Genomic DNA, 25,420 nt, shown 5'->3' with positions numbered 1-25,420 from the left:
CTTTTAAATCATGTCTAAAAACGTACTTGCCATTACCTCCCATTCGAGGTTAACTAGTGGGATTTTCATCTGGCTCTGCATTTATATTATGTAACAATTTTATATCTGTAGTTTATATTTTATATTGTGATTTTATCTGTATCATGGTTTTACTGGAAAGCACTTTGGTGTACTTTGGTCTTTAAATGTGCTAAACAAATACATTTGATATGATATGGTCAACTTAAACCAGCGTTCTGCTACCGGCTGTGGTTGGAGTAAACCTGTAACTTGCACAAGCTTTTGTTGAATAGTGCTCTGCTCTAAGGGAAATCTAAAATCAATAAAATAAAAAATAAAATACTTGCAGATAAAAGCACTATCCAAGCATTTCAGTTACACTTGAACTATTAAAAAGTGATTTTGACACGTGTACACAAAAGAATAGTGGTGAGTGGAAAAACAAGATATCCTTAACGAAGTTTCTGAGATACAAATCTTTGCTTCCAATCATATCTTTCAGATTCAAATTAGAGCAAAAACTGGGCACCGAGACTTGTGAAGACAGTTTTTAGACCTGAGCTGATGTGACAGGTGTTTTATCCAGATAACTATATGCCCAGCTAATCATGGGATTGCTTCACATCATGAATTCAATTTAATCTATGGGTGGAGCTGTGCAGATGGTGGATTGGGATGCTACCAAACACAGATTGTATTGACCAGATTGTACATTCCTTTCATCAGTTAGGTTTAAATATTCATAAATACCTGGATACTATTTATAGACATTTTTTTTTCAGAGAGATGTGGTAAACCATCACAAAGTGAGCCCTTGGTTCTCATTGAAGAGCAGATGAATGGGTCGGGCTAGTGATGTGTTCACAGAACAACACCACATATACAGACACACACTGTCTGCTTTGCTGTTTCTCCCTGATTTGATTGCTCAGTCAGACAAACACACATACATGGAGTACATTTATGGCCTGTTTGGTTTCTGTAAGATTAATCTCGTTTTAATGTTAATGTATTTTATTTTTTCTTCTTTTTCTTTTTTCCTTAATACATGTCTCTTGCTTCCTCTCCCTTTATTCTCCACCCACTTTTTTCCTTCTCTACTACTTTCTCACCAGTCTCATTCAAGAAGCAATTCAGTGACTGAGTCCTGATTGTATGAACTTGCTCTGGTTATCGTCTTTAAAAAGTATCATTGAAGAACAAAACTTCCCAAAGTCGTTATGCATGCAGCGTCAAATGTAAGACCAGTGTCTGAATGCTCATGCTATTCCCATGGGACCCAGCCTGAAATGCTCACGCCCGACAATGTCAGTGTCTATCAGCAAGAGCAGAAAGCTGACAGAGAGAAGTGGGTTGCGCGAGCGTGACGCACTCACCTCTCACAGTAATAGGAGGAGAGAATGACAAGCTGGCGTCAGTAGCCTAACATGGGTACAACAACACAGGGGAAAAGCACTTCACTTAGCCATGGAGCCTTGGAGGGAAGTAGGGAAGGAGGAGGAAGACTAGGATGAAATGGTATTTATGCATGCATGGCGACTTATTTGTGCGTGATGCAGTTTTCTCAGTGAAGTAAAGATGACAGTAGACTGTGCAGTTATATGAATGCACAGGACGACTGTTATTGACTTCTTTATACATTAATTTATCATCCATCTTATATTATTTCTCTTTATTCTTGTTTATGTTTGTTTTTCACTAGTTTACTGGATCTCAAAACTGTTGGAGATGGCTGCCCCACCCTGAGCGTCGCTCTGTCTGAATGTTCTTCCTGTTAAAAAAAGATTTTTCTTCCCACTATCGCCAAGTGCTTTACCTTACAATATAAAGCAGCTTTTGTTGTGGTTTGGCACTACATATATATAACATTTAACTGAAGAAAATAAAAAATGGAGTTAAATTGACTTTTGTATATAGGACTTTTCTACTCAGTATGAGCACTCAAAGTGCTTTCGTACTACAACCCGCGTTCACACATTCATACGTTTTTCTATACCTGAGCACTTTTAACCTAAGTTAAGTTGCCTAAGGATACTTCAACATACAAGCTTAAGGACACATGGATCAAACCAAATCAAATCAAATCACTTTTATTGTCACAGCACATGTGGAGGTACACTGGTACAGTACATGCGAGTGAAATTCTTGTGTGCGAGCTTCACAAGCAACAGAGGTGTGCAAAAATACAATAACATAAGAACAAGCAAAATATAGGAATTGCTAAATCTGAAAGTTATATGAATAAATATATGTACAATATAAGAGTGTATGCATATTACTGAATGTGTATACTAAATATTTATATCTACGTGTGTGTGTGTGTGTGTGTGTGTGTATACATATTTTACAAATTAAATAGAGTTTCTAATGTAGTTTCTTGAAAACAACACTTAAACTGAAACAGGCTTGTGGCAGGGGTGTGGTCTCTGGCCTGCTGCAGCGGAGGGGCGCTACAGTGAGCGCTCAAGGCGATGCCCAGGTGTGGCAGAGAGGGCAGGTGTGACTGCTCGAGGTGATCATCTTCTTCTTCTCTGTATGTTGAAATAGTGACGGGGGGACTGAGAGGAGGAGGAGGAAGCAGCTGTTCCTGTGCGACTGGTGCCGGAACATCAAAATACAGTTGCTTAAACAAAAATAAAAACTAACCTATAGCGCATGAAATCCAGTGTGTGCGTCGGGTCCTTACCACAAGGCTGTTTTACAGCTGATCAAAAGTTTAGATTAAAGGCCAAATCTGTGCAAAAATGTGGATTCATTTTCATTTTCTGTCAGGTAGTCACACTGTCATGACCTTCTGAAGGCAAAGGCAAAAAACCTTTTTGAACTGTAAAAGTACAAAACCACAACAGAAGTTCATGTGTCAAAGATGCAAAGGTGACTAGAAATACAAGCAGTACAAATCTGTACTTGTTGACAGATGCATACATGCATTTACTTGACAGTACATGCAAAGGCTTAGTCATGCAACTCCACTGTGAAACACAGAAGCACTCAAAGACTACCATTCGGCTATATTAGTGGCTGTCATCAGCACAATCCATGCACGGGGACAACAGGATAGACAAGAATGAACTGATAATAAGAACTAATACTTTTGGCTGCGATATAGTTCACAGAAAATTATGGGTCAGAATTTGGCATAAACAGCAAAAAAACCCAAAACAAAACATGGATCCATCTTGCCTTAGATCAGCGGTTTAATTTGTTGTTTGTTGGGGTGTAAGAGTGTGGGAGATATTTTTGGCACACTTTGGGCCCCTTATTACCAAATGAGCTGAAATGTCACAGCCTGCCTGAGCATTGTTGTTGACCGTGTCCATTCCACCACAGTGTACTAATCTTCTGTTGGCTGTTTCTAGCAGGATAACACACTATCTCAAATCATCTCAGTTTCTTGAACATGACAATGAGGTCACTGTATTCAAATGACCTCCACAGTCACCAGATCCCAATCCAACAGAGCACCTTTGAAATGTGATATAAGGGAAAATAAACATGGAGCAGCCGAAAAATCTGCAGTAACTGTGGGATGTTATCAACACGGACGAAAAATCTATCTCAGTGGTCAAATTAGGAGAGAGTGGAGGCATACCCTGGACTGCTTACCAGTACATCAAAGGGCTAAAACCAGTGTTCGTCATAAAAACAAATCATCTTAACAATATCCACAAGTTGTCTTTTGAAATCGTCCCTGTTAGTAATTAGGCTGAACTCCCCAAACGCAATTTCATTGTTCTTGACAATGACAATAAATAAATAAATACTAATACTAATACTAACTCATTCATAAAGTGTTGCATTTTAGCTCATTTCTGGGTTTTGGGTGTATTGTGGGACTTAAACCCAACCAGCAACTAACCAGTGAGGGAAAGTAGAAGTAAACAAGTGTTTTTTGTTTTCTGTGAGTTCTATTTGTTAACACCTGCCACCTTCAACACTGCAATCTCACTACTCAAATTTAAAGTTACACAAGTGTTAAATATTACTATGGGAAGCTGCCTGACAATTTTCCCCATGCCACTACCTTTTTTGCAGCTTTTTTGCAACATGCATTGGGCGGATCGGCATCATAATTTTCTGTTAATAAGTATAGCTTATACCAAGCTGGTCTCCACTCTTAGTGTTGCTTTTTCAAATTTATTAAAGCGTTTTCACAAATTCCTTTTAATCATTTTAATCTTTTTTTTAACACCTTCAGAGTTGAGCTCCATATTAAGTCCATCAAACATCTGCTTGCTGACACACAAACTCTTGCTTGACAGAATGACGTCAGCCTGTAATAAAATCAATAAGCAATCATTGGCGTGGTCTGGTTTCACAGTGCATTGACAGGACCCCTGATGTGCTGATTGGGAACAATTAGCATCAGTGAGCGCCGCTAACAGGGTTTTGAGTGATGACGGTAAAGAGTGCATGTCTGAATTCACGTGTGTGTGTGTGTGTGTGTGTGTGTGTGTGTGTGTGTGTGTGTGTGTGTGTGTGTGTGTGTGTGTGTGTGTGTGTGTGTGTGCGGTGTGGGTGGGTGGGTGGATGGATGAGTCATCGTTATCCAGCCCAGGAGCCCCATCTCTCTCCCTCACTCACACACACTGTCATAAACACACACATGCAAACCATGCATGCACATGCAGCTTTGCCAGTTCCATCTGGCAAGCTAGCTGTGTTCAGGGGGTAAAATGGAATTCTCCGGGTCAAAATGAACCAGTTTTTATAGATAATGTAGACTGCTTTCACTGCATGTTGTGAAATATAACAAAATTATGATACTGAGCAACAATATGACAGAGAACTTACCTTAATGAGAGGCCAGTATCAGAAGCCTAACAAACTCAAGTGCTACAACAGGGAATTAGTGACTTTTAAAAGGGTATTCTGCAACGATTTTTTTTTTAGGTAACCCAAAGGATAAATATAAATCTTACCATGCAGTCTCTACATAAGTTATATTTATTTTCTAACTCAGCTCTATTATGTCCATATTTAGGCTGACAGTATCATTTTTACAAACCAAGGTTTTATGTTTTACACAGATTTGCTTTTGATCACCTGCACACCTGCCTGTTTAATTTAAAAATGTTTCCAGTCTAAGGCGAGGTGCAGAGTCACGTGCTTGTGAAATGCTCACAGGTACAAAACCTTTCACCATTGATATTCCCAGTCCCATAAATATACTAAATAATATACTAAATGTATCAATCTAATAGATACAATCCAAACTTACAAAGAAATCAGACCTCATGTTAAGAAATTATTGTTTTTTGAAAATGGAAAAGCATATCATAACTAATCATTCTGCTGCATTATGGTCATATTTTACAGCATATGCTCAAACTGCAGCAGCTATTCTTAAGAAACTTTGCTATAGTGCCATTTCATTTATTATCGGAAAGAAAGGCATCAATTACACTGAAAGTTTGTCTTCAATAATATATAGACACAAGACACAAGCATACTTGTGTAACCAATTGAATTGAATTCAGTTTTATTTATATAGCGCCAAATCACAACAAAAGTCGCCTCAAGGCGCTTCATAGATGCAGAGAAAAACCCAACAATCATATGACCCCCTATGAGCAAGCACTTTGGCGACAGTGGGAAGGAAAAACTCCCTTTTAACAGGAAGAAACCTCCAGCAGAACCAGGCTCAGGGAGGGGCGGAGCCATCTGCTGCGACCGGTTGGGGTGAGAGAAGGAAGACAGGATAAAGACATGCTGTGGAAGAGAGACAGAGGTTAATAACAGATATGATTCAATGCAGAGAGGTCTATCAACACATAGTGAGTGAGAAAGGTGACTGGAAAGGAAAAACTCAATGCATCATGGGAATCCCCGGCAGCCTACGTCTATTGCAGCATAACTAAGGGAGGATTCAGGGTGACCTGGTCCAGCCCTAACTATATGCTTTAGCAAAAAGGAAAGTTTTAAGCCTAATCTTAAAAGTAGAGATAGTGTCTGTCTCCCGAATCCAAACTGGAAGCTGGTTCCACAGAAGAGGGGCCTGAAAACTGAAGGCTCTCCCTCCCATTCTGCTTTTAAATACTCTAGGAACAACAAGTAGGCCTGCAGTGCGAGAGCGAAGTACTCTGATAGGGTGATATGGTACTACAAGGTCATTAAGATAAGATGGGGCCTGATTATTTAAGACCTTGTATGTGAGGAGCAGGATTTTGAATTCAATTCTGGATTTAACAGGAAGCCAATGAAACAGGAGAAATATGCTCTCTCTTTCTAGTCCCTGTCAGGACTCTTGCTGCAGCATTTTGGAACTCAACTTACTCATGAGTTGAGTTCAGAGACCTAATACACTCAACAAAAATATAAACGCAACACTTTTGTTACTGCTCCCATTCCCCATGGGATGGACGTAGAGACCTAAAATTCATTCCAGATACACAATATAACCATCCCTCCCAAACAGTGGTCACAAATCAGTCCAAATGTGTGGTAGTGGGCACATCTGCTATATTGAGATAATCTATCCCACCTCACAGGTGTGCCACATCAGGATGCTGATCTGACATCATGAGTAGTGCACAGGTGTACCTCAGACTGCCCACAACAAAAGAGTCTCATGCTCTCCCGACTGAGCTAGCTATATATATATATATATATATATATATATTACATCAGTTATCTCAGAAGCTTACTGAGATAAAATGAAATAGGAATTATTTCTGTCCTTCAATTCCCACTTTCTCTGTCTCTCTCTTCATGTTGGCTATGTGTAGTGCATTTCCCTCCTCTCTTTTTCTGTCTCAGCTGGGCTCTAGTAAGAACAGTTGCTGGTCAGTAGGGGTTTTGGTCTAGCTTGCTGGGTTGCTGAGGAGTGGAGCGTTTGAGTCGTGACACCGGGCATGTGTGTTTATGTGTTTGTCAGTGCACACATTAACCCGTCAAGATGAAATCCATGCTCCTTTAGCCTTTAATTGCCATTTGTCATTATGTGACATAACATGCACAGGCTCACACAGACTGCTGCTTAGTGTTTTAGAATAAGATTTTTTAACTCTTGTAGACTAACCTAACTGGTTTCACACTGCCAGCGTGAGCACCAGAAAAAACACAGATGTCGTTTCCATGTTTTTCCTGTGGTTGACTAAACTGTGTTTTATGCAAAACAAGAGAGTGTTTTTTCAACCCTGTGCGACTGCTGTTGTTATTTTTAGCTTTCAGATATTTTTTTCAATAAGAAGTAGGTCATCATGTGAACATAGTTTTTCTTGTCATAATAATTGGATCGATAACACAGAACAGAACTTCAGGAGCGGTTAAGATTAACAAAACCCATTTGTAATATAAATATCAAAGTACAATATCTAGTCTAATCTAAGTTTTAGGCAAAGTTTTAATGTGTGAAAAACAGCTGTTCTTTTCTGGTTTTCCACAGCAGACTTTTACATTTTTTAAAGTAAATTCTATACAAGCAAAGGGAGACTAAAGGTACCAAACTATACCAAACAGATAATAACAGATTATGACTGTGTCTTTGCTGTGATGACAGATGAGACCAAGACTGAGCTACCTGCCATAGACAGGCAGTAGATAAAGATAAGATACTATAGTATGCAACATATAAAGATTCCAATTATAGTCTATAGTCCAGTTTTTATTTATTTTTGGCTTGAACAAACATTGCAGTTTTTTTTTATTTCTTTCCTACCCTGTTTAGTACAAAATTCACAGCAAATTATCAGTGGAAGCTGCCGTCCAAATCTGTTGTGTTTTCAGAGATTCATGCAGTTATAGAACATTTATGTTCTGTAGGTGAGTATTTATCAGTCTGATGGTGTCAAAGACTAGTGTTGTATAGAAGTGCTGCCTTTGTAAGTTTAACAGTTTTTAAATGTGGCCCAGCTTTAGGTGCAGTGAGGTTTGATATCTGTGGTCCTGAAGTCAACCGCGGACAAGTCTGTGATCCTATTGTCTCTATGGGACCTGGTCTGCTTCTTTCCTTCTCTGTGTATTAATGTTTGTTTTTACAGTCATTAAAGTTACACCACAAAAATTATTATGTTATTATATCTATGTTATTGTTAAATATCAAAATGTTGAAAATGGCCCAAACTGTAGAGATCCTTTTTAAATATCTTCTTTGCATCTTCTTTGAAAATCATCGACTTAAAAAAATATGGAATCAATTTTATGTTCTGCGTATATCAGAAAACCTAAAATAGACTGAAATAGAATAGAATAGAACACCTTTATTGTCTGTCACAAAGCAACAGAAATGTATCTTTGATACAGCTCAAGAGAAGCAAACTGCAAACTGCATTAGACATCAAAGCAAACATTATGCTGATAGTAGTAAGTCAGAAAAAAGAGCTCCCCCTGCAGACCACAGTATGATGATGCATGTGCCAGGCGACCCAGCAAAATTAGACTGGTGTGTGTGTGTGTGTGTGTGTGTGTGTGTGTGTGTGTGTGTGTGTGTGTGTGTGTGTGTGTGTAGATGCACCATCCCTTTGTACATATGATGTTGACTTTTCAGTTTGTGTCAGTGAAATAACTAAAAGTTTAATTAAGACTAAATAATGGAGCTGTCAGAGTTTATGAGGCTCAGGAGTACATTAGACCGCTGTGATTTTCCTGGCCTCTTATAGACTTGACAGCACAAGTGTATATGAGCTGTAGTTGGAGGCTGTCAAGGGACAGCCGACCACATAGGAAGGTTTAATGGCCTGTGGTAAATATGGATGCTGAAATGCTTTGAATTTCTGCTATAATGCGGCTCTATTTTAATGCCTTATCTCTAAAACAAACATTTTCACTAATAAAGAAAGGAATGTAATGCATTTAAATAGCTATATATGCAGTGTATATATGTATAAAGAGTTACATGTAATTCAGCTTTCCTGCTTTTTCATTTTGTGACGTAACCGCCTTCCCATCCTCAGGGGCTCACATTAAACAAATCCACTGTATTAGGCAGATTATCTCATCTGCCATTCAAGATGCAAAGTCATCTCCAGTGGATGACGGTTGCACTGTCAGGACATCACATTTGATGAAATCAGCGTACAAACAGACGTACACTCACAGACACACAAGCATGCATACTAGGCCTGGGACCAGTTATCAGTTAACAGTTATTGTTAATAATAATTAAATGGACCTAATGTTGCACAAGAAGCATGATGCACATTGCCTTTATGCAGGCAAGTCAAACATTTAAATATTAAAAATGTTGTGTAACCTGGGGGTGTATGGTATAGCCCTGAGTATGTAATGATATGATGTCACATTGTAAAACATAAATTGTAAATAGTGTAAATTACTATTTATTTTTCTTATAGCTCTAATTCACATTTGTCTTATGACTTTTCCCCAGTGTGGGGTTAATAACGTTTATGTCTATCTCTATATATATGATGACAGACAAAAAAATATTGAACATTTTAGTAGTGGATGCAGCTTTCAGGCAGCAGCATTCATTAGTCCACACAAAATTAGTGGCATTTTCCATACTTCTTTTCCAGTAAGCTATGTTATTGATGGCGGACCTCTAGTGCCATGAGTTACCAGCAGCAGCAGCAGATTTATAGTGTAATAGTAGGGACACAGTATATACAGTAATACAGAATAAGTCCAGAAGTAGCCTAGGTGTTAGTTTTTATGGAAATATTAAGTAAACAGACTGAATAACTGTTTAAAACTTTAGATCAATATCTAATTGAAAAATATGTATTTTTTACCTGGTGTGTTGTAACTTGGGTCAAGCTTTTGAACCATTTCCTTAAGTGGTTACCACCATTGACCCAGATCAATGAGTTCCATCCACTCTTTGCTCTTCTCCTCATATGGAAAACAGTAGTGAGTGCTACAGCCATGTGATGGGTTGCAAATCACTACTAGCATATCCTCCTTCATAGCCTAGTTAAATATGGTGTATTTTTGCCTAAAGTGTTGAAACAATGTGGTTATGGGTTTAGCAGGAACAGTATTCTTGTATATTTTGTAAGGCAATGTGCTTTGTTGGAGGCCTGAACTCTTGTTCTTTCTGTTAAAAAGGAGTTTTTCCTTCCCACTGTCACCAAAGCACTTGCTCACAAGGAGTCATATGTTTGTTTGGGTTTTCTCTGTTTTGTCTATCTTATTGTAGAAAATGTACATTTAATAAATGTTAACTGGTCATATATAATTTGAAAGGATTCTTTGTGATCTTTAAATGAAAAGTAATTTATAAAGCGTACTGTGTATGCACCTTGTCTCTAGGCGCATAGGTAAAATACAACATGGCACATTCCACAAACCAGCACTCACTCTTATGTATTTTTAATGAATTCATTAGTTCATGAGATCACATTTTGTTGGAAGACATAATTACACACTAATCAAAATATGTTTATAAGTACAGCATTCTTTTTTTCCTATTAAAAAAAAAACTTTAAAAAAATACCTTTAATTTTAGAGGGAGTATCACTGGTATACACAGTGTCACTAGTTTGAATGATTTGACTGTTATAAATAAAGACATACCTAGAACACAAAGGTACAACCTTTACATACATCTAAAGAACTTTATTCAGATGTATTTTAAATTATTTTCAATTCTACATTGTCCTTTTTCAAACGCATGCATCCATCTGTACTACTAATACTACTACTACTGTCCTGAACAGCTGTTCATGAACAAAAACTGATAATAGCTTTGCCCCAAAGTGTGCAAGCCGTTGCTTGTTTTTACATTTATCATTGGCTTGTTTTGTCCTGGTTTCTATGTGCATGTATTTTTCTACCATTACATGAAGTTAAAATTGCAGTGGTTGCAATTTTAAGTTAAACTATTTAGAGAATCACACAGAATTCTTGTGCTTACAGTTTTTTCTGAATGCTTAAACTCTAACTGTGATTCCTGTAGCACAATTCCTAAAACTATTCAGACTTATAGCAAAACCACTCACTGAGTTTGCAAAACCAAAAGCACAAAAACTGCTTTGCACTCAGTTTGCAATTTCGTAACACACACTTTGCAAAACTGTAGGCACAATTCACTGCACAACACTCAATTTCCAAATTTCTAACACACTCCTAGCAAAAGTATACACATGTATGGCTATCATTAACACTAATTTGCCAACTGTCTGGCACACTTTCACATGTCAAAACTTTTTTAGATAATTAGTTCACTTTGCAATCAGCCTAAGCACTATAATACAGGTAAGCTGTGTGTGCGGAGTACAATGGAGGGAGCAGAAAGAGTGAGAAGTAGAGGAGGCCGAGGAAGAGGACGTGGAGGTGAAGAAGTAGGATGAAGAGGACGACAAGGACAAGGAGGAGCAAGAGGAAGATGAGGAGGGGGCAGAGGAAGCATGTTCACTGCAGACCACGTAACCCATATAGTCATTATGGCGATTGCAAATAATCCTATACTTGGAAATAAACACTTGTGTTTGTTTTGATGTGTTTGAATAAACACCAGTACTTGAAGTTTGGATCCCTCTATGCTTATGGATCTATGACAGAAGTATGAGCTCAAACTGACATAGCCTACCTTGTGCACAGGGAAGGCAAACGCCAGATGTGTTTTGTATTCATACCATCAGTGTGCAGTTGGCGCATTGTGTGCTTAGTAGATGATGGCTTGTGTGTACTGTTTGATACGGAAACACCATTTTTACGAAGGTGTGAAGAGTTAATCTAGCTGTGTTTGCTTTTGCAAGAGAACTACAATGTTTTGATTATTGGGTGACAGGTTTTCTTATTTGTGTGAAGAGTTTTGCAAAATTAGCCAATAGTTGCAAAAAAAGGGCTTAAGCAATCAGAAAAAACTGTAATTCTTGATGTTAAATCTAAACGTTAAAAACTTCTTTACCAGTTCACCAGCTTTCAGCATCGTGGAATATAGGTCAGAGAAGTATAATTAAAAATACTCACAATGGACAGTTTCTGTTCTTTGTTAAAGTGCCAAACAGTTACCTCTTGCTTCCATCTGGGGCCACTAGTTCTCTAATGTAATTTCAAACTACCTGTACATTTTGAGAAATCCCCCTACTGGTCATCTTTTGAATCAGCATGTCTAGAATGATGAGTAGGCAGCCGTGCTCTGTTAAAGACGCCATCGTTTTAAGCATTAACCTTTTCAAAAATTGTTATCAGTGTGTTTACCTGAATTACTCTTTTTACCTTATTGAAGGAAGTCTTAAAAAATAACTTCATAGAGGGTACAGATACAGGATGGTGGTGGGAGAGAGCTGAAGAGAAGCAAATGTAGATCAGCCCTCCAGCATTAAGGGTGCACGTGTCTTTTTCTTTTTGTTTATCAGCTGTGCCTGCTCTTGTTTATTTTTAGATGGGAAAAAGGAAGAGAGGAGTGGTAAGCAAAGGAGGGACCGTAGAACAAGAGAGATGATGTTATGCGCCCAGATAGCACTCTATAGTTTAAGTAGAATGATCTTTGAGAGCAGCTTCTGTTCGTTAGCTTTTATCTGCAGATTATGTGCCATCCAGATTGGGACCACAAGACAGCTCTGGACGGATTCTGGGTCAATGCAGCCCAGAGGGAAAGGGCAAAAAAGGATGTGTGTCTTTGGCAAAATTTCCTCTTCTAATCTGAAGATTTGCTGAATATCAAAATAGCTTCAAAGCAGATCTTTATTTTCATAACATTAAACTCTTTTTGTTCCTGCTCAGCTGACTGTGAAAGCTGTCCAGTCTTAAATAATCTGTTTTAACACACTCAAGACATTTCGGCACATTCCTATTCATGTTTGACTCACTTCTGTCTCTCCAGCGATATGTTAGTGGGGCACGTTTGCATTGTTGTTATTATTGTCTTAATAATTAATATTTCAGGTTTTGATTGGGAATTGATCTCAGCCAGGTAACAAAACTAATGAAATAAAAGCTAGTTTTTATGCTAGTATGTTTACAAGTTTCAATAAATCATTGCACCAATTTCCCATTTTCCTAGCAAAAGAAAAGAGTGGTGGCTCAAGACTTTTGCACAGCACTGTAACATAGTGGTATTATATCACATTAACTTAGCTCTCAAACATTCCCGTAGGAAGAATTTTGACAGAGCAATGTGCAATTTCATATTTATATACTACTAAATCACAATAACAGTTGCCTCAAGGTGCTTTATATTGTGAGGTAAAGATCCTACGATAATACATAGAAAACCACAAAGTAAAATCTGATGAATGCTAAGAAGCGTCATCCTTGGAAAGGGGCCTCTAACTTTTTAAGATTCCCATATTTTGAAGTCAATATGGTCTTTTCGGGAAGTGTGGCTCTCTCCATACTGTGGTGATTTATTTACATTTTTTTATATAGTAGCTAAATCATCTGTTTTTTTCCCACAGTTGACATGTAATTCCAGTTTTAGCCAACATCCAACCATGTTAACAGACTTTTAATGAATCAATATGTACCTCAGTGTCCTGATGCTGAGAGTGCTTTTCTGATAACACACGTTACCCACTGTTTGGTTGTCATGCATCATCTGCTATCACAGGAAACCCTTGACAAGTAGAAGGCGTAGTATAACTGTGGCCGACTGAACCCCAAACAACTATTTTATGGTCCATAGATGAATCACTTTGATCTTTGCCCCAATGTGTCCTAGCAACCAAGTATTTTCAATATAACTGATTTCTATGTGCTGCAGGTTTTGTCGTCCCTGAACCACCAGTGAACCAGTTTTCAATTGGTAGATGTGTGGAAGCAGGGGCGGGTGAGATGATGAGGCGGGGGGGCTTATGAAGCAGCAGCAGCGGAAAGGAGACGAGAGAGTGCGAGGAAGTGTTTGTGGGCTACATTGTTGAAATGTCAGTTGCTTTGGATTGAGACTCTTATGTGTCACTTACTGTGACATTTGAATTAAGGTTTAAGGAAGTGAGGACAGCATAAAGCTGTTGACTTCTCCAGGAATCTTGTTGCAAATATCACGAGTGAGTGGCTCTCTTCGAGCTGAACGTTAATGATGCAGAGGAGGCACTCAGCTAGTACCATGGGGCGCCACCAGGACAATCTTCTTAAACAGGTCCAGTATTGGTTTGATTCACTCTTGGCATAGGCTGCTTGTTCTCTATGCTTTGTGTGTGTGTGTGTGTGTGTGTGTGTGTGTGTGTGTGTGTGTGTGTGTGTGTGTGTGTGTGTGTGTGTGTGTGTGTGTGTGTGTGTGAGCGCTCGTGCATACACATGTGTGCAAGCCATTTTATCAGTAATGATGAGATGGTTTAAATAGGACAACTTGAAGCAATGTCTAAATTAAGCTTCTTGATAGAGCCTAGTTTTTAGGTCACAGAGTCTGGCGTTCACAAGAAGGAGAGTGAAGCCTCTACTGAGAGATTCACTGTCACTGTTGATCTTAGGTGAAGTAGTGCTGGGGAGAAGCAGTTTTATCCGACTCCAGCACAATGGTTTGTGTAGTTTATCCACCTTTAATCCAAACACTCTTTAATCAATATCTGCTGATCTGTGTTTGCATTTCAGTATGAGCAGGAGCTAAAGGAGCATTCATTGCAGAGATACAATTTTGCAAAGAAATGTAGCCTCTGGAGCATTAACAATCTTCAACTGCTCCCCTTCCAAAATATATACCATCCATTATTAAACAATCAATTGATTTACTTAAGGATTAACTGTTGGTCCAGCGATGAAATCCTGTAACTGTTTGTAAATCTTTAATAGTCCTCTTGGCGATTACAGAATTCAGAATATGAACTTGGCCGCTGGCAAGCCGTGTTAAATATCACTACTCCTGAATTAGTTCATAAATCTGAGAGGAATGAGTTTTTTTTTCATATTTTATTCTTTTATTTACTTCATATACAGGAAAAAAAAAACATTTGTCAGCTCTCCACTGTAGTGCTGTATTTACAGTTGTTGTAGATGAGACTGTGGAGGAGCTCAGCTGGTCTGCTAGGGTGAGCTGTTCTCTTTTTCACTTGATTGGCCATGGCCTGCCTGTGGCCATAGCTTCTCTCTTTCTATGTGCCTATCACTCTCTTTCTCCCGTTCTCTCTTTCCATCCCTCTTTTTTGCTTAACTCTCTCTCTCTCGGCTCTCACCATCTGCCTTTATGCCTGATCTGCCTGCATATTTTCTAACTGTCTCTCAGGAGAGGGCTGGGGGATGGGGGTAGAGAGGAGAGAAAACTGTTATAGTGGGAAGTGGTGGATATGGGAAACCTGAGGAAAAATCCTTTGTGTATCATCTTCATTTGTGTGGAAAGAGTTTGAAACTTGTATTTGACTTGAATGCATATTCCCATGGTTATAAAATCACTTGACATATTATTAGGTACACTTTGGTAGTACCAGTTTGGACTCATTTTGCACTGAGAACTGACCTAATTCTTTATGGCTCAGATTCAACAAGGTGCTGGAAAGAGATTTTGCTCTATATCTGGACACACACACACACACACACACACACACACACACACACACACACACACACACACACACACACTGCTTCAAGGTAAGGGTTATGGGTATGCTCTTCTGCACACCTTGGTTGTAGTGAGCGGATGTTTCAGTTACCGTTGCCTTCCTATCAGTCATTTTCCTCTGACCTCTTGGCATTTTCACCCAGAGAAATGCCTCTCACTGGATATTATTTCTTTTTCTGGCCATTTTCTGTAAACTCTAAACTAAACTAAAGATCGCTGAGCGGTAAAAATCCCAGCAGATCAACAGTTTCTGAAAGATTCAGACCAGCCTACCCAGACCAACAATCACGCCACCATCAAAGTCACTTAAACCACCTTTCTTTTCCTTTCTAATGTTTGGTTTGAACTTAATTGGTCTTTAGTTTTAATTGCTGCCATGTGATTGGCTGCTCAGATATTTGCATGAACCAGCAGTTGAACAGTGTCATAAAGCGGTCCCTGAGTGTATATTTACAGTATATACATAAACTATGAACCCTTTGAGGTCAGGACTTAAAATCACACCAAAAATAAAAGGTAAAAAAAATTTTCTTTGGAATTTTTTGAGCACTGTGGTGTTTTTCCTTTTTGACCACATTCTATGTGTGTCAGTTCAAATGCAATGGAGAGTGGTTTAACCTTTAAACACTGATGATGCAGTTTGACAAGTAAACCAAATGAGGATCTCTGTGGTTTCATAGGAGCCTGGCATACACAGATCTCTTTTTATTTCTCTGTGTACATCACCAGAGTCCAGTCGATTTGTATTCTGTTACAGTGAACTCAGTTTGAGAAAGTTTTATGACCCATGTTTCTATGTGCACTACATGCTGTCTCGGTCTGATCCCAAGGCAGGTTCTTGTACATGCATACCTCTGTGTTTGTGTGTGTGTCTTTATGCACATCTTCATGTGTCCACTGTTGATTTACTCATTGACCATTGCTCCCCCAGTTGTAGCCTGTGGCCCTTCATACTGGGAGAAATCCATAAACTCCTTCCTCACCTTTACACCAACATGTTTCAAAACAGATCTCTGTAGCATCCATCAGCTCAAATTCTTTTGCATGATGTACTGAATCTACTAGCAAATGCACAGACATAAAATTTGATTTTCTAATCTAAATTCATTGCAAGACAATAAATTAATCTAGGAAGTTAAATATCAGAGAATAACATTGCCATAAAACAGCTACATCATGTCTCCGTGTCTGGGTGGGTATCTACAGGTGCACACAAATTGCTGGTTCTACTATGTCACTCCCTCTGTGACATTAGCTCAACAACTCTATTACTGCCAGGTAAGAGGTGAATGTCACAATAGCAGGATGTCATAAAGCTCTGGAGTGGTCTAATGGGTTTTGTTCAGGTTGAGGTAACACATGCACACTACCGCGCACACGCATGTACAGACACATGCTCTTCCAGTAAACTATCACCTACGTCCTTGTTGCATTTACTCATCACAACTCCTGATGTGTTTGAAGAGCTAATAGATTTTGTTTAAAGAAGCAAATTTTGAGAATCAGCTGTCACTTAGTTGGAATATGGAGGGGTGCCTCTCCTGTTGCTGTCTCATCTTGATCTTTTTTTCCTCTGGACCAAAAAAGAATTGAATTACAGTTTTTCTCAAATGCTAAAACACATTTCACAAACGTTACCACCAGGTCCCCCAATGTCCAAACACAACACCCTTCTCTAAAGCTACATAAACACAACCACACCTTCCCACTGCAAAACTCAAACTCCCACACCAAGAGAGCAGCTCGAAGCTGTCAAAACTGTAAACACTATACACAGCATTACACACTACAGCAAAACAATTGAAAACACAATGCTCAATTTGTGAGAAGGTTCTTTGTTCCATAACTGCCAATGCATATTTTAGAAACTATACAGTAACGGATCGTCGTAGATCTCTGCAGAGGATTAGGCATTTAGATTTGTGAGTTTCATATGAGTAGTATAAATCTATGGAAAATCCTGCATGTACGTACACTACTGTAACACAACTCAATGCAAAAACAGAATCTATTGCACACAACAGTAATCTTGAAAACATGAACAGGGTGTGAAGTTTTTTTATTTACGTTATTCACACCACACACACACCACAATCACTGTGCGGCATCATGTCGCTGAGCTGTTGCTCGCATCTCGTCCGTAATGATGGTGCGAGGTTGTCTTGCTCTCCCTCCTGGACCTTCTCCTCTCCCATGTTGGCCTTCTCCTCTTCCTCGTTGGTCGCTCCTCTTCCTCCTCTCATTTGAACTCCTCTTCCTCATTGGCCTGCTCCTCTTCTTCCAGGGCCAGCTCTTCTCCCTCCTCTGCATCAAATTCCTCTTCCCCTGACTCTGCCTTCATCCATTGTGTTTGTTTGGAACCTTCAGCATACTGTGCACTCTGAACTTGCTTTTACATGTGGGTACAGCATTAGCAACAAGTGTCTTCAATTTTGAGTCATTGTGTGTAGTGAATGACGCCAGGTGTGTTCCCTGTGTTCAAAGATTGGTGACTGTGGCAAGCATTTTGCATCACATGGGCTTTCATTTGAGGATATGAGCAGAGTTGTTTTGCAACATGTGTTTTAGCAAGGAAAAATGTGTTTAGATTTATGAGTACAGAGGGTTGTGTTTTGTGAATTGTGTCTTCATGTGACATGTGTTTATGGTACTGGAATATGGTGGCTACATTTAGTAAATGTGTTTAGACTACTGGTCATTTGGGTTACAGGATTGGCTTTTGTGTTTTAACATTTGAGAAAAACTGTATACACGTGTGGCAAACACAATAGCTTAAAAAGTTTGGAATGAATTCTGACAAAACCTTGTAGAGGTTTAACTGGCTAACATCTACAGACATCCACAGATGACAGTATGATGGTAGGTCATTATTATTTGTTTTATATATAATACAAAAACTACCAGGACTGAAATGAATAGCAACAGATTTTGTTCTATAACTTTAACATTATCCTACTGATGTAATTTAATCAACAACAAAAGTTGGGTCCTTGGTATTAAAATATAGCATAAGTGTAAGAAATAAAAGAAAAGGTAGTCTTCCACACTTGACCTGAACTTTCAGGTCTTAGATCAATTTCTAAAAGTGCTCTGGATATCAAAACTCAGTACTACAACACACAGGCTGGTGGTTTAGGGACAAAATATGAGAGAGTTTGAATCAAAAGTAAAAAATATGCAACACTTTGTTACATATTAGTATTTGACAATTTCAAGTATTAAAAGCTGGAAAAGTTTTTCTGTTTTAAATCCTATATAGAGACCCTCTGTTCCCATATCACCAAACCCCAAACCAAAAATCTGCAAAAATAACTTAAGTATTTAAAAAATGACAAAAAAAGAGTAATATACATCCTCAACCGGACCAAAATATAAAACAGTTATTTGTGAATTATGAAACACTACTAGGTCTATGTCTCTCTGTTCTAATTGCCTTTTAGTAAATGATTTAATAATTGATCCACATATTGATTCATTCTGCCTTACAGAGGCCTGGTTACAACAGGATGATTATGTTAGTTAAATGAATCAACACTCCTGAGTTATACCAATGTCAGAATCCTCGAAGTACAGGCCGAGGAGGAGGAGTAGCAGCAGCAATCTTCCACTCCAGCTTATTAATCAACCATAGACACAGAAAGAGTTTATATTCATTTAAAAGCCAAAGACTTGGCCTTGTACACCATATACCATAATTAGAAAATGGCAAAAAATAGTTTGGTCCCACATTCGCTGTTGTGATTGGTGTGGGGGTAGGGATAGGCTTGGGGCGTCGGGGGATTCCCCAGGAGCGTCTTCCTTGGAGGGCTCAATCCGGGGTTGCGGTCATGGCCTGTTAAGGGCTCTTAGGTGATGGTTTCCTCGTGGCTGCGTGCAGCGGGGATAGGGGAGGGTCTGTGCTGACGGACATGGGTTACTGACCTGGTAGCCTGGCTGCCCCTAGGTGGGTCCGGGGTGGGCATGGGGTTCTGGGGGTGCTCCGTCTCCGGGCCGGGACCCTGGCTGGGCCTTGGGAGCTTGTGTCCTGGTTGGTGTGTCACCGGGGTTGTGGGCGGGTGGGCATATGGGAGCTCAGCCCTGGTGCGGGTTGCCACCGGTGCATCAAGCCACCTGAGGGTCTCTTTAACTGATGGGAGAGGCTGTTACATCTTTGCAGGAGGTCTCCTCTCTCCAGGAACTCACTCTGCAGGTGGGGGAGAGATATAAGAGAGGTGGAGGAAGAACTCAGCCTGGGTGTCTATTGTCTTGTTTATTTATTTATTTAGGACAGTGCATGTTAATGAACATAAATGTAAAAAAAAAAAATTACATGAATGTAAACATACCAGATTATAGCCAAGGGCTAATTTCCATCTGTTGTCCTTAAGCATAAAAATAGACATAATAATTCATAAAAAATTCATCATTCATTCATAATAAAAACTCCATCACCAAACTTACACATACACACCATTGTGTAGTCTGGGAGATGAGTGGATGATGGGGTGGGTGCAGTTTTCTCTGTGGTGGGGTTGGATGGGCTGCCCCTGCTGACCTGGGCCCCAGTCCGGATGGGCCTGGGCCCCCTTGCCCTGGTAGGTTCCAGAGTGTGGGGGTGCCTACTGTGGTCAGCGGGCGAGCTAGCCCCCAGGGAGGGGCCTCTGTCCCCTTCTGGCTGCCTTTGCCACAATTTTATCTCACAACTTAGACATTCACATTACTCACACTCTCATTACACATACATATAGGACCTTGGGGGTGGGCACGCTACACGGCATCCAGAAGACCGTCAGGGTGTACGACCTCACCTCTGGCGCCGTTGCCCACCTCTCAATTTTAAATACACGTAGACATTGAGGGCTATCGGGAGGGGCTATGCGCTTACCTGCTGCTCTCTGGCAGGTAGCTCCATGCCCTCCTGGGTATTAAATGCACCTTAGAACACACATGCATCAACACTACATATGAGCGGGCGGAGGGAGGTTTGGAGTCTTCATACACCCCCATTCTCTGTTGCCTGTTGGGGCGGGGGGCTGGGAGGAGGAGTTGGCCATCCGATTGGGGTCTGGAATGTGGGGCCTCCCTGCTGCTGCGGAGTCCGGGCGGTCTGCTTCTCTCCACCCCAGGGAAGAGGGTAACACTACCTGGGTCTGGGTGCAGTTTCCCCCTCTAGGGGCAAGAGTACCTAGACCTGGGGTATAGAGTGCGCTTGGGGAGTGTGATTGTGTGTACAGTGTCTATTTATGTCTGTCTCCACATTGGATGAGTGCTGAGTATTTGCATATGAGAGCATGAGGGTGGGAATGGATGTTCGTATCTGTGTGTGCCTGTTTGTCTGTGTCCATATGTCAGGTCAGGTATCAGACGCCACCTCTCTAGGGTCTATCATCCACTGATCCACTAAATCAGTTTCTATCTGATTTCTGGCACTATATAAATAAAATTGAATTGAAGTGATCTTTTTGAAATCACAATAGAATAGCATTTTATTTAGACAGAGACATTAAATAATAATATTTAATATCAAATCTTAGTTTGGGGAACTGATCCCTGCAAGCATCAAAGTTTAACTTTTTCAGCCCAATTATTTAAGATTTTAAATTATAAAAATCTTTAAGATTTTTATCTTTTGCTTTTTTATCGAAAGGAGACATGTCCAAAAAAAAAAAAAAAAAAAAGACCAGTAGCTAAACAGAAAAGGTACTGATCCTTCACAGGTTCAAAAGCATTATTTTATGGCACAGATCATGTAAGCTTCAGTGAAGAGACACAATACTCGATCACTTCTACATCATTTAAAAGTAGAATGGGAGGGAGAGCCTTCAGTTTTCAGGCCCCTCTTCTGTGGAACCAGCTTCCAGTTTGGATTCGGGAGACAGACACTATCTCTACTTTTAAGATTAGGCTTAAAACTTTCCTTTTTGCTAAAGCATATAGTTAGGGCTGGACCAGGTGACCCTGAATCCTCCCTTAGTTATGCTGCAATAGACGTTGGCTGCCGGGGGATTCCCATGATGCATTGAGTTTTTCCTTTCCAGTCACCTTTCTCACTCACTATGTGTTAATAGACCTCTCTGCATTGAATCATATCTGTTATTAACCTCTGTCTCTCTTCCACAGCATGTCTTTATCCTGTCTTCCTTCTCTCACCCTAAGCAGCAGCAGATGGCCGCCCCTCCCTGAGCCTGGTTCTGCCGGAGGTTTCTTCCTGTTAAAAGGGAGTTTTTCCTTCCCACTGTCGCCAAAGTGCTTGCTCATAGGGGGTCATATGATTGTTGGGTTTTTCTCTGTATCTATGAAGCGCCTTGAGGCGACTTTTGTTGTGATTTGGCGCTATATAAATAAAATTGAATTGAATTGAATTGAATCTTTTACACTATACAGTCTATTTCCTTAAGCCATTCACTGACAAAAAATAAGCATCTTCTTTAGGAACTAGTCTTCTTAATCTTTTGATCTTTAATTGTTGCCTTGCATCGTTTAATTATGGCATTAATCAAAAAAGCTATTTATTTTAACTTTTCACTTAATTAAGCACAGCAAGATTGGTGAATTCTCTCAAATGTCAGTTCTTTATCTTTCTCAAGGCTCACTTTATTGCAGACACTGCATTTTGCATGCAGAGAATATGTACATGTAGAAACTGCCTTGTGTGTGTGTGTGTGTGTGTGTGTGTGTGTGTGTGTGTGTGTGTGTGTGTGTGTGTGTGTGTGTGTGTGTGTGTGTGTGTGTGTGTGTGTGTGTGTGTGTGGGGGGTGACATGTTTGGTTGTGTGATGGAAACTGGTATAAACTAAAGAGAAGCTGATTAACCGATGTTGACATTAATGCTGGAATCCATGACTGAAACAACACGTGGCCTACCTCTGACACAGATGAGCCTTTGGGGTTTATCAATCAGTATGTTGAATCAATAATAGCTAAATATAGAACAAAAGGTGGAGGGGTAGGAGGAATGGGGCTTGTTAGTCAGTTTTCAGGATTTTGACCACTCTCATTACTTATTATTAACCTGCTGTAACCATATAGTACAATCGTAGGCTAAAGGCAATTGTTTCATCTTATTTATTTGCTTTATTTTATTTATGCTTTATGCTCAAAACACACACACATATACACACAGACAATGGTTGCGCTGCTGTGCAACCACAGTATACAGACAAACATTTTTCCATTCTCTTTTAGATAAAAAAACTTTAGTATGCATCAGTGTGTAAAGACTTTTTAAATCCACAACATGACTGTATTACACAAGAAAAAATGAACAATGGATTATTAATTATTCACCTTTTCTCTCATTTTGTCTTCTAGTCATCGGGCACCAGTGTGGTGGTGGACATCGCAGTGATGGGTGAGGCTCATGGTTTGATCTCAGACCTGCTGGCAGACCCATCATTGCCCCCTAACACCTGCAGCTCTCTGAAGGCTGTCAGCAATCTCCTCAGCACCCAGATCAACCTCCAGCCACTCCACCGACCTCGCACCTCTGCAGACACCCACACCTGCTCTGACTCTGAAGATGGGCCAGAAAAAACAGAGAGACTCGCTATTCCAAAGGTTATTGCTTGTCTTTCTAGAAAAGTTGAGTTTGTGTAGTTCTGGCTGTTTTGTGGAATTTTACTTACAGCTAAAAACAAAGTTTTGTCTGGTCTTCCAAAAGGAGAAGAAGAATCACTACTATTCAGTGTAAGATTTACAGTTATTGTAGATACATATGTTTAACTGTTTAGTGTGCTAGGCAAAGCAGATAAACGTGAATAGAAAAGTCAGTGCCAGTGCAAATTGTAGACACAGTTCTAAACCATAAATGTTAAAAGTAGGCTCAGTGGCTCACACAGTTTTTAGGTTACTGTTTTGAACACTTGTGTTTGTCCTGTTGCCGTCTTGTTTTTCTGCTTTTTATTTTAACTGGTTGTGACAATGCTTGGATAAAATATAAAAATATGTATTCCCCAAAGGTTGGTAAAAACTTCCTTTTTTACTTTAGTCGCATATTTATATTTTTTTACAGATTTGTCTACAAACACTGCTCTCCAAGCTGTGAAACGTGCAAGCTAGAAATGGAGACATGTTTTTGAAACAGGCTGCAGAGCTGAGCTATAACTGTTTACTTTGAAGGCAAAGCTTGTTCATTTCTAATTTGCGTCACATATTTTCAAGTTTTGCATACCACTTGGTTAGTAATTTGCAGGTTTTTGTAGACAAACATGAATAATGACAGGCAACCATGGCAACCTGCTAGCAACAAAACCAATCAGGGAGCAGTTTGTGGTGCAGCACCTTATTGCAACTAGTTTTACCAAGCAACAGCCAGAAAACTTTGGGAAACACATTTTTCCATAGGAACCAGTGCTGAACCAATAGTCAGCTCAATGTGTGAATAATCTCACACGAGAAACCTCAGTTAGCTAATGCTAGCTAAGTAGCATGCATAGATAAAAGTGTGGGGTTTTCTTTCTTTTTTTTCCTTTTTTATCTTTGTTGTGATCGTAGTTTTGGGTAGAACGGGACTAAAACAAAAGTAATGACAGAAAAAATTAACAGCCTCCAGCTTTGGGTGTGTGTTTTAGTACAACCAAATGCTAAACTATGGCGTTATTTTTGTGCCACTATTCTGAGCGCACGTAAAAAAAAAAAAAAAATGGAGCGCATGTAAAAACATTTTGCAGGTGCATGTGTTGCATTTTGAGGAGAAATTTATTTTGAGCAAAGAAAAGCTAAATTTGAGTGAACAAAATTAATTGCTGCGTGCAAAAAATGTATTTTAGTGTTTGCTATTATCCATACACACACACAATAGCAGCCCCTCTCGCTCAGTTTTTGCATTTGCGCTCGCTCGCAATGTGTTGCTTGCGCTCTCAACATTTCTTCCCGTGCGCGTTCAACTGTTTCTGTACACAGTTATATTTGTGCCACAAAACCAGCCAGTCACAGACTTGGATGCAAAAAAAAAATCGGATTGGTCTCAGACTGAAGAAGTCACTTCAGTCACAAAAGTCACTTGGATAAACTTTTGGAGATTTACTTTCCTGGATGATTAAGAATGCATCAAGACATATATATGTATGATTTGTATCACCTTCATGTTTCCCTCTCACCACATATCCAAACCAATATCATGACCAGCAGCTTTTACAGCTGTGACTCCAGCAAACATCAGCTGATACTAGAAAGTAATTAAATAAATTCTAACAACAGCTGATCAAGCTTGAACGTGCTGATGTTGTTTAGCGCAAAATCCGCTGGTTTCCTCTTTCTGTCGCAAAGTGGGCGATAAACAAACAAGAGAGACAGGACTTGTGGCAGAAAAGCCGATCAGCTGATCATTGATCAGTTTCATGATTGAAGTAGCAACAGGAGAGGGAGGGGAGAGGATGAGAGAAGAACAGGCAGGTGTGCAGCAAAACACAGAATAACTCCAGCTTTGTGTCTTTTTTTCATTCTAGCTGAATTGGTTAATCCAACCTTTCGTTGTTTATACCGTTACAAAAACAAGCAAACATAAAAATGAAAAGTCACCATCGGTCCACCGGGCAAATGTATGCCCAATGGCCAGTCCAGCTATGCGGTCAGCTGGTGGGTAACAGGCATCTACGAAAACGTTTAGAGCACTTTTGCAAATATGCGATGTCTTGATAATTCGAGCAGATATTTGAAGTTTACACAGCACCATTCTTGCATGAAAATATCTTTAAAGTTTATTTGTGACCCAGAAAGAGTAATATTTCAAACTCCGCCACTCTGTGTTCCTCCCCCACTGCCTCGTTTGAGTTTTGGACGAAATGGATTCTGGGATACTGCATTTCGTCATTTTGAACTGATTGGAGACCAAAACAGCCAATCAGGGTTTTTTGCATCCAAGTCTGTGATTGGCTGGTTTTGTGGTACAACTATAACGGTGTACAGAAAGAGCTGAACGCACACGGGAAGAAATGTTGAGAGCGCAAGCAACACATTGCGAGCAAGCGCAAATGCAAAAACTGAGCGAGAGGGGCTGCTGTTTGTGTGTGTGTGTGTGTGCATGGATAATAGCAAACACTGAAAT

The 25,420-nt window shown here is 39.7% G+C and overlaps 1 protein-coding gene across 1 annotated transcript in view; it reads left to right on the top strand.

The window, feature by feature from the left end:
* Positions 1-25,420, top strand: part of LOC146653994 (cGMP-inhibited 3',5'-cyclic phosphodiesterase 3A-like) — a 66,893-nt gene that overhangs the window by 19,517 nt on the left and 21,956 nt on the right. The window contains exon 2 of the mRNA XM_085379877.1: positions 22,687-22,932. Within this exon, the coding sequence (XP_085236003.1) occupies positions 22,687-22,932 (246 nt within the window). The remainder of the gene's footprint in view (positions 1-22,686; positions 22,933-25,420) is intronic.

The sequence above is a fragment of the Rhamphochromis longiceps genome, linkage group LG14, assembly GCF_057381845.1.
Source record: "Rhamphochromis longiceps isolate RC_006_pf linkage group LG14, R_longiceps_female_GT1.1, whole genome shotgun sequence".
Classification (NCBI taxonomy): domain Eukaryota; kingdom Metazoa; phylum Chordata; class Actinopteri; order Cichliformes; family Cichlidae; genus Rhamphochromis; species Rhamphochromis longiceps.
The sequence above is the reverse complement of the archived record's forward strand: the minus strand, read 5'-3'. Positions and strand labels throughout refer to the sequence as shown.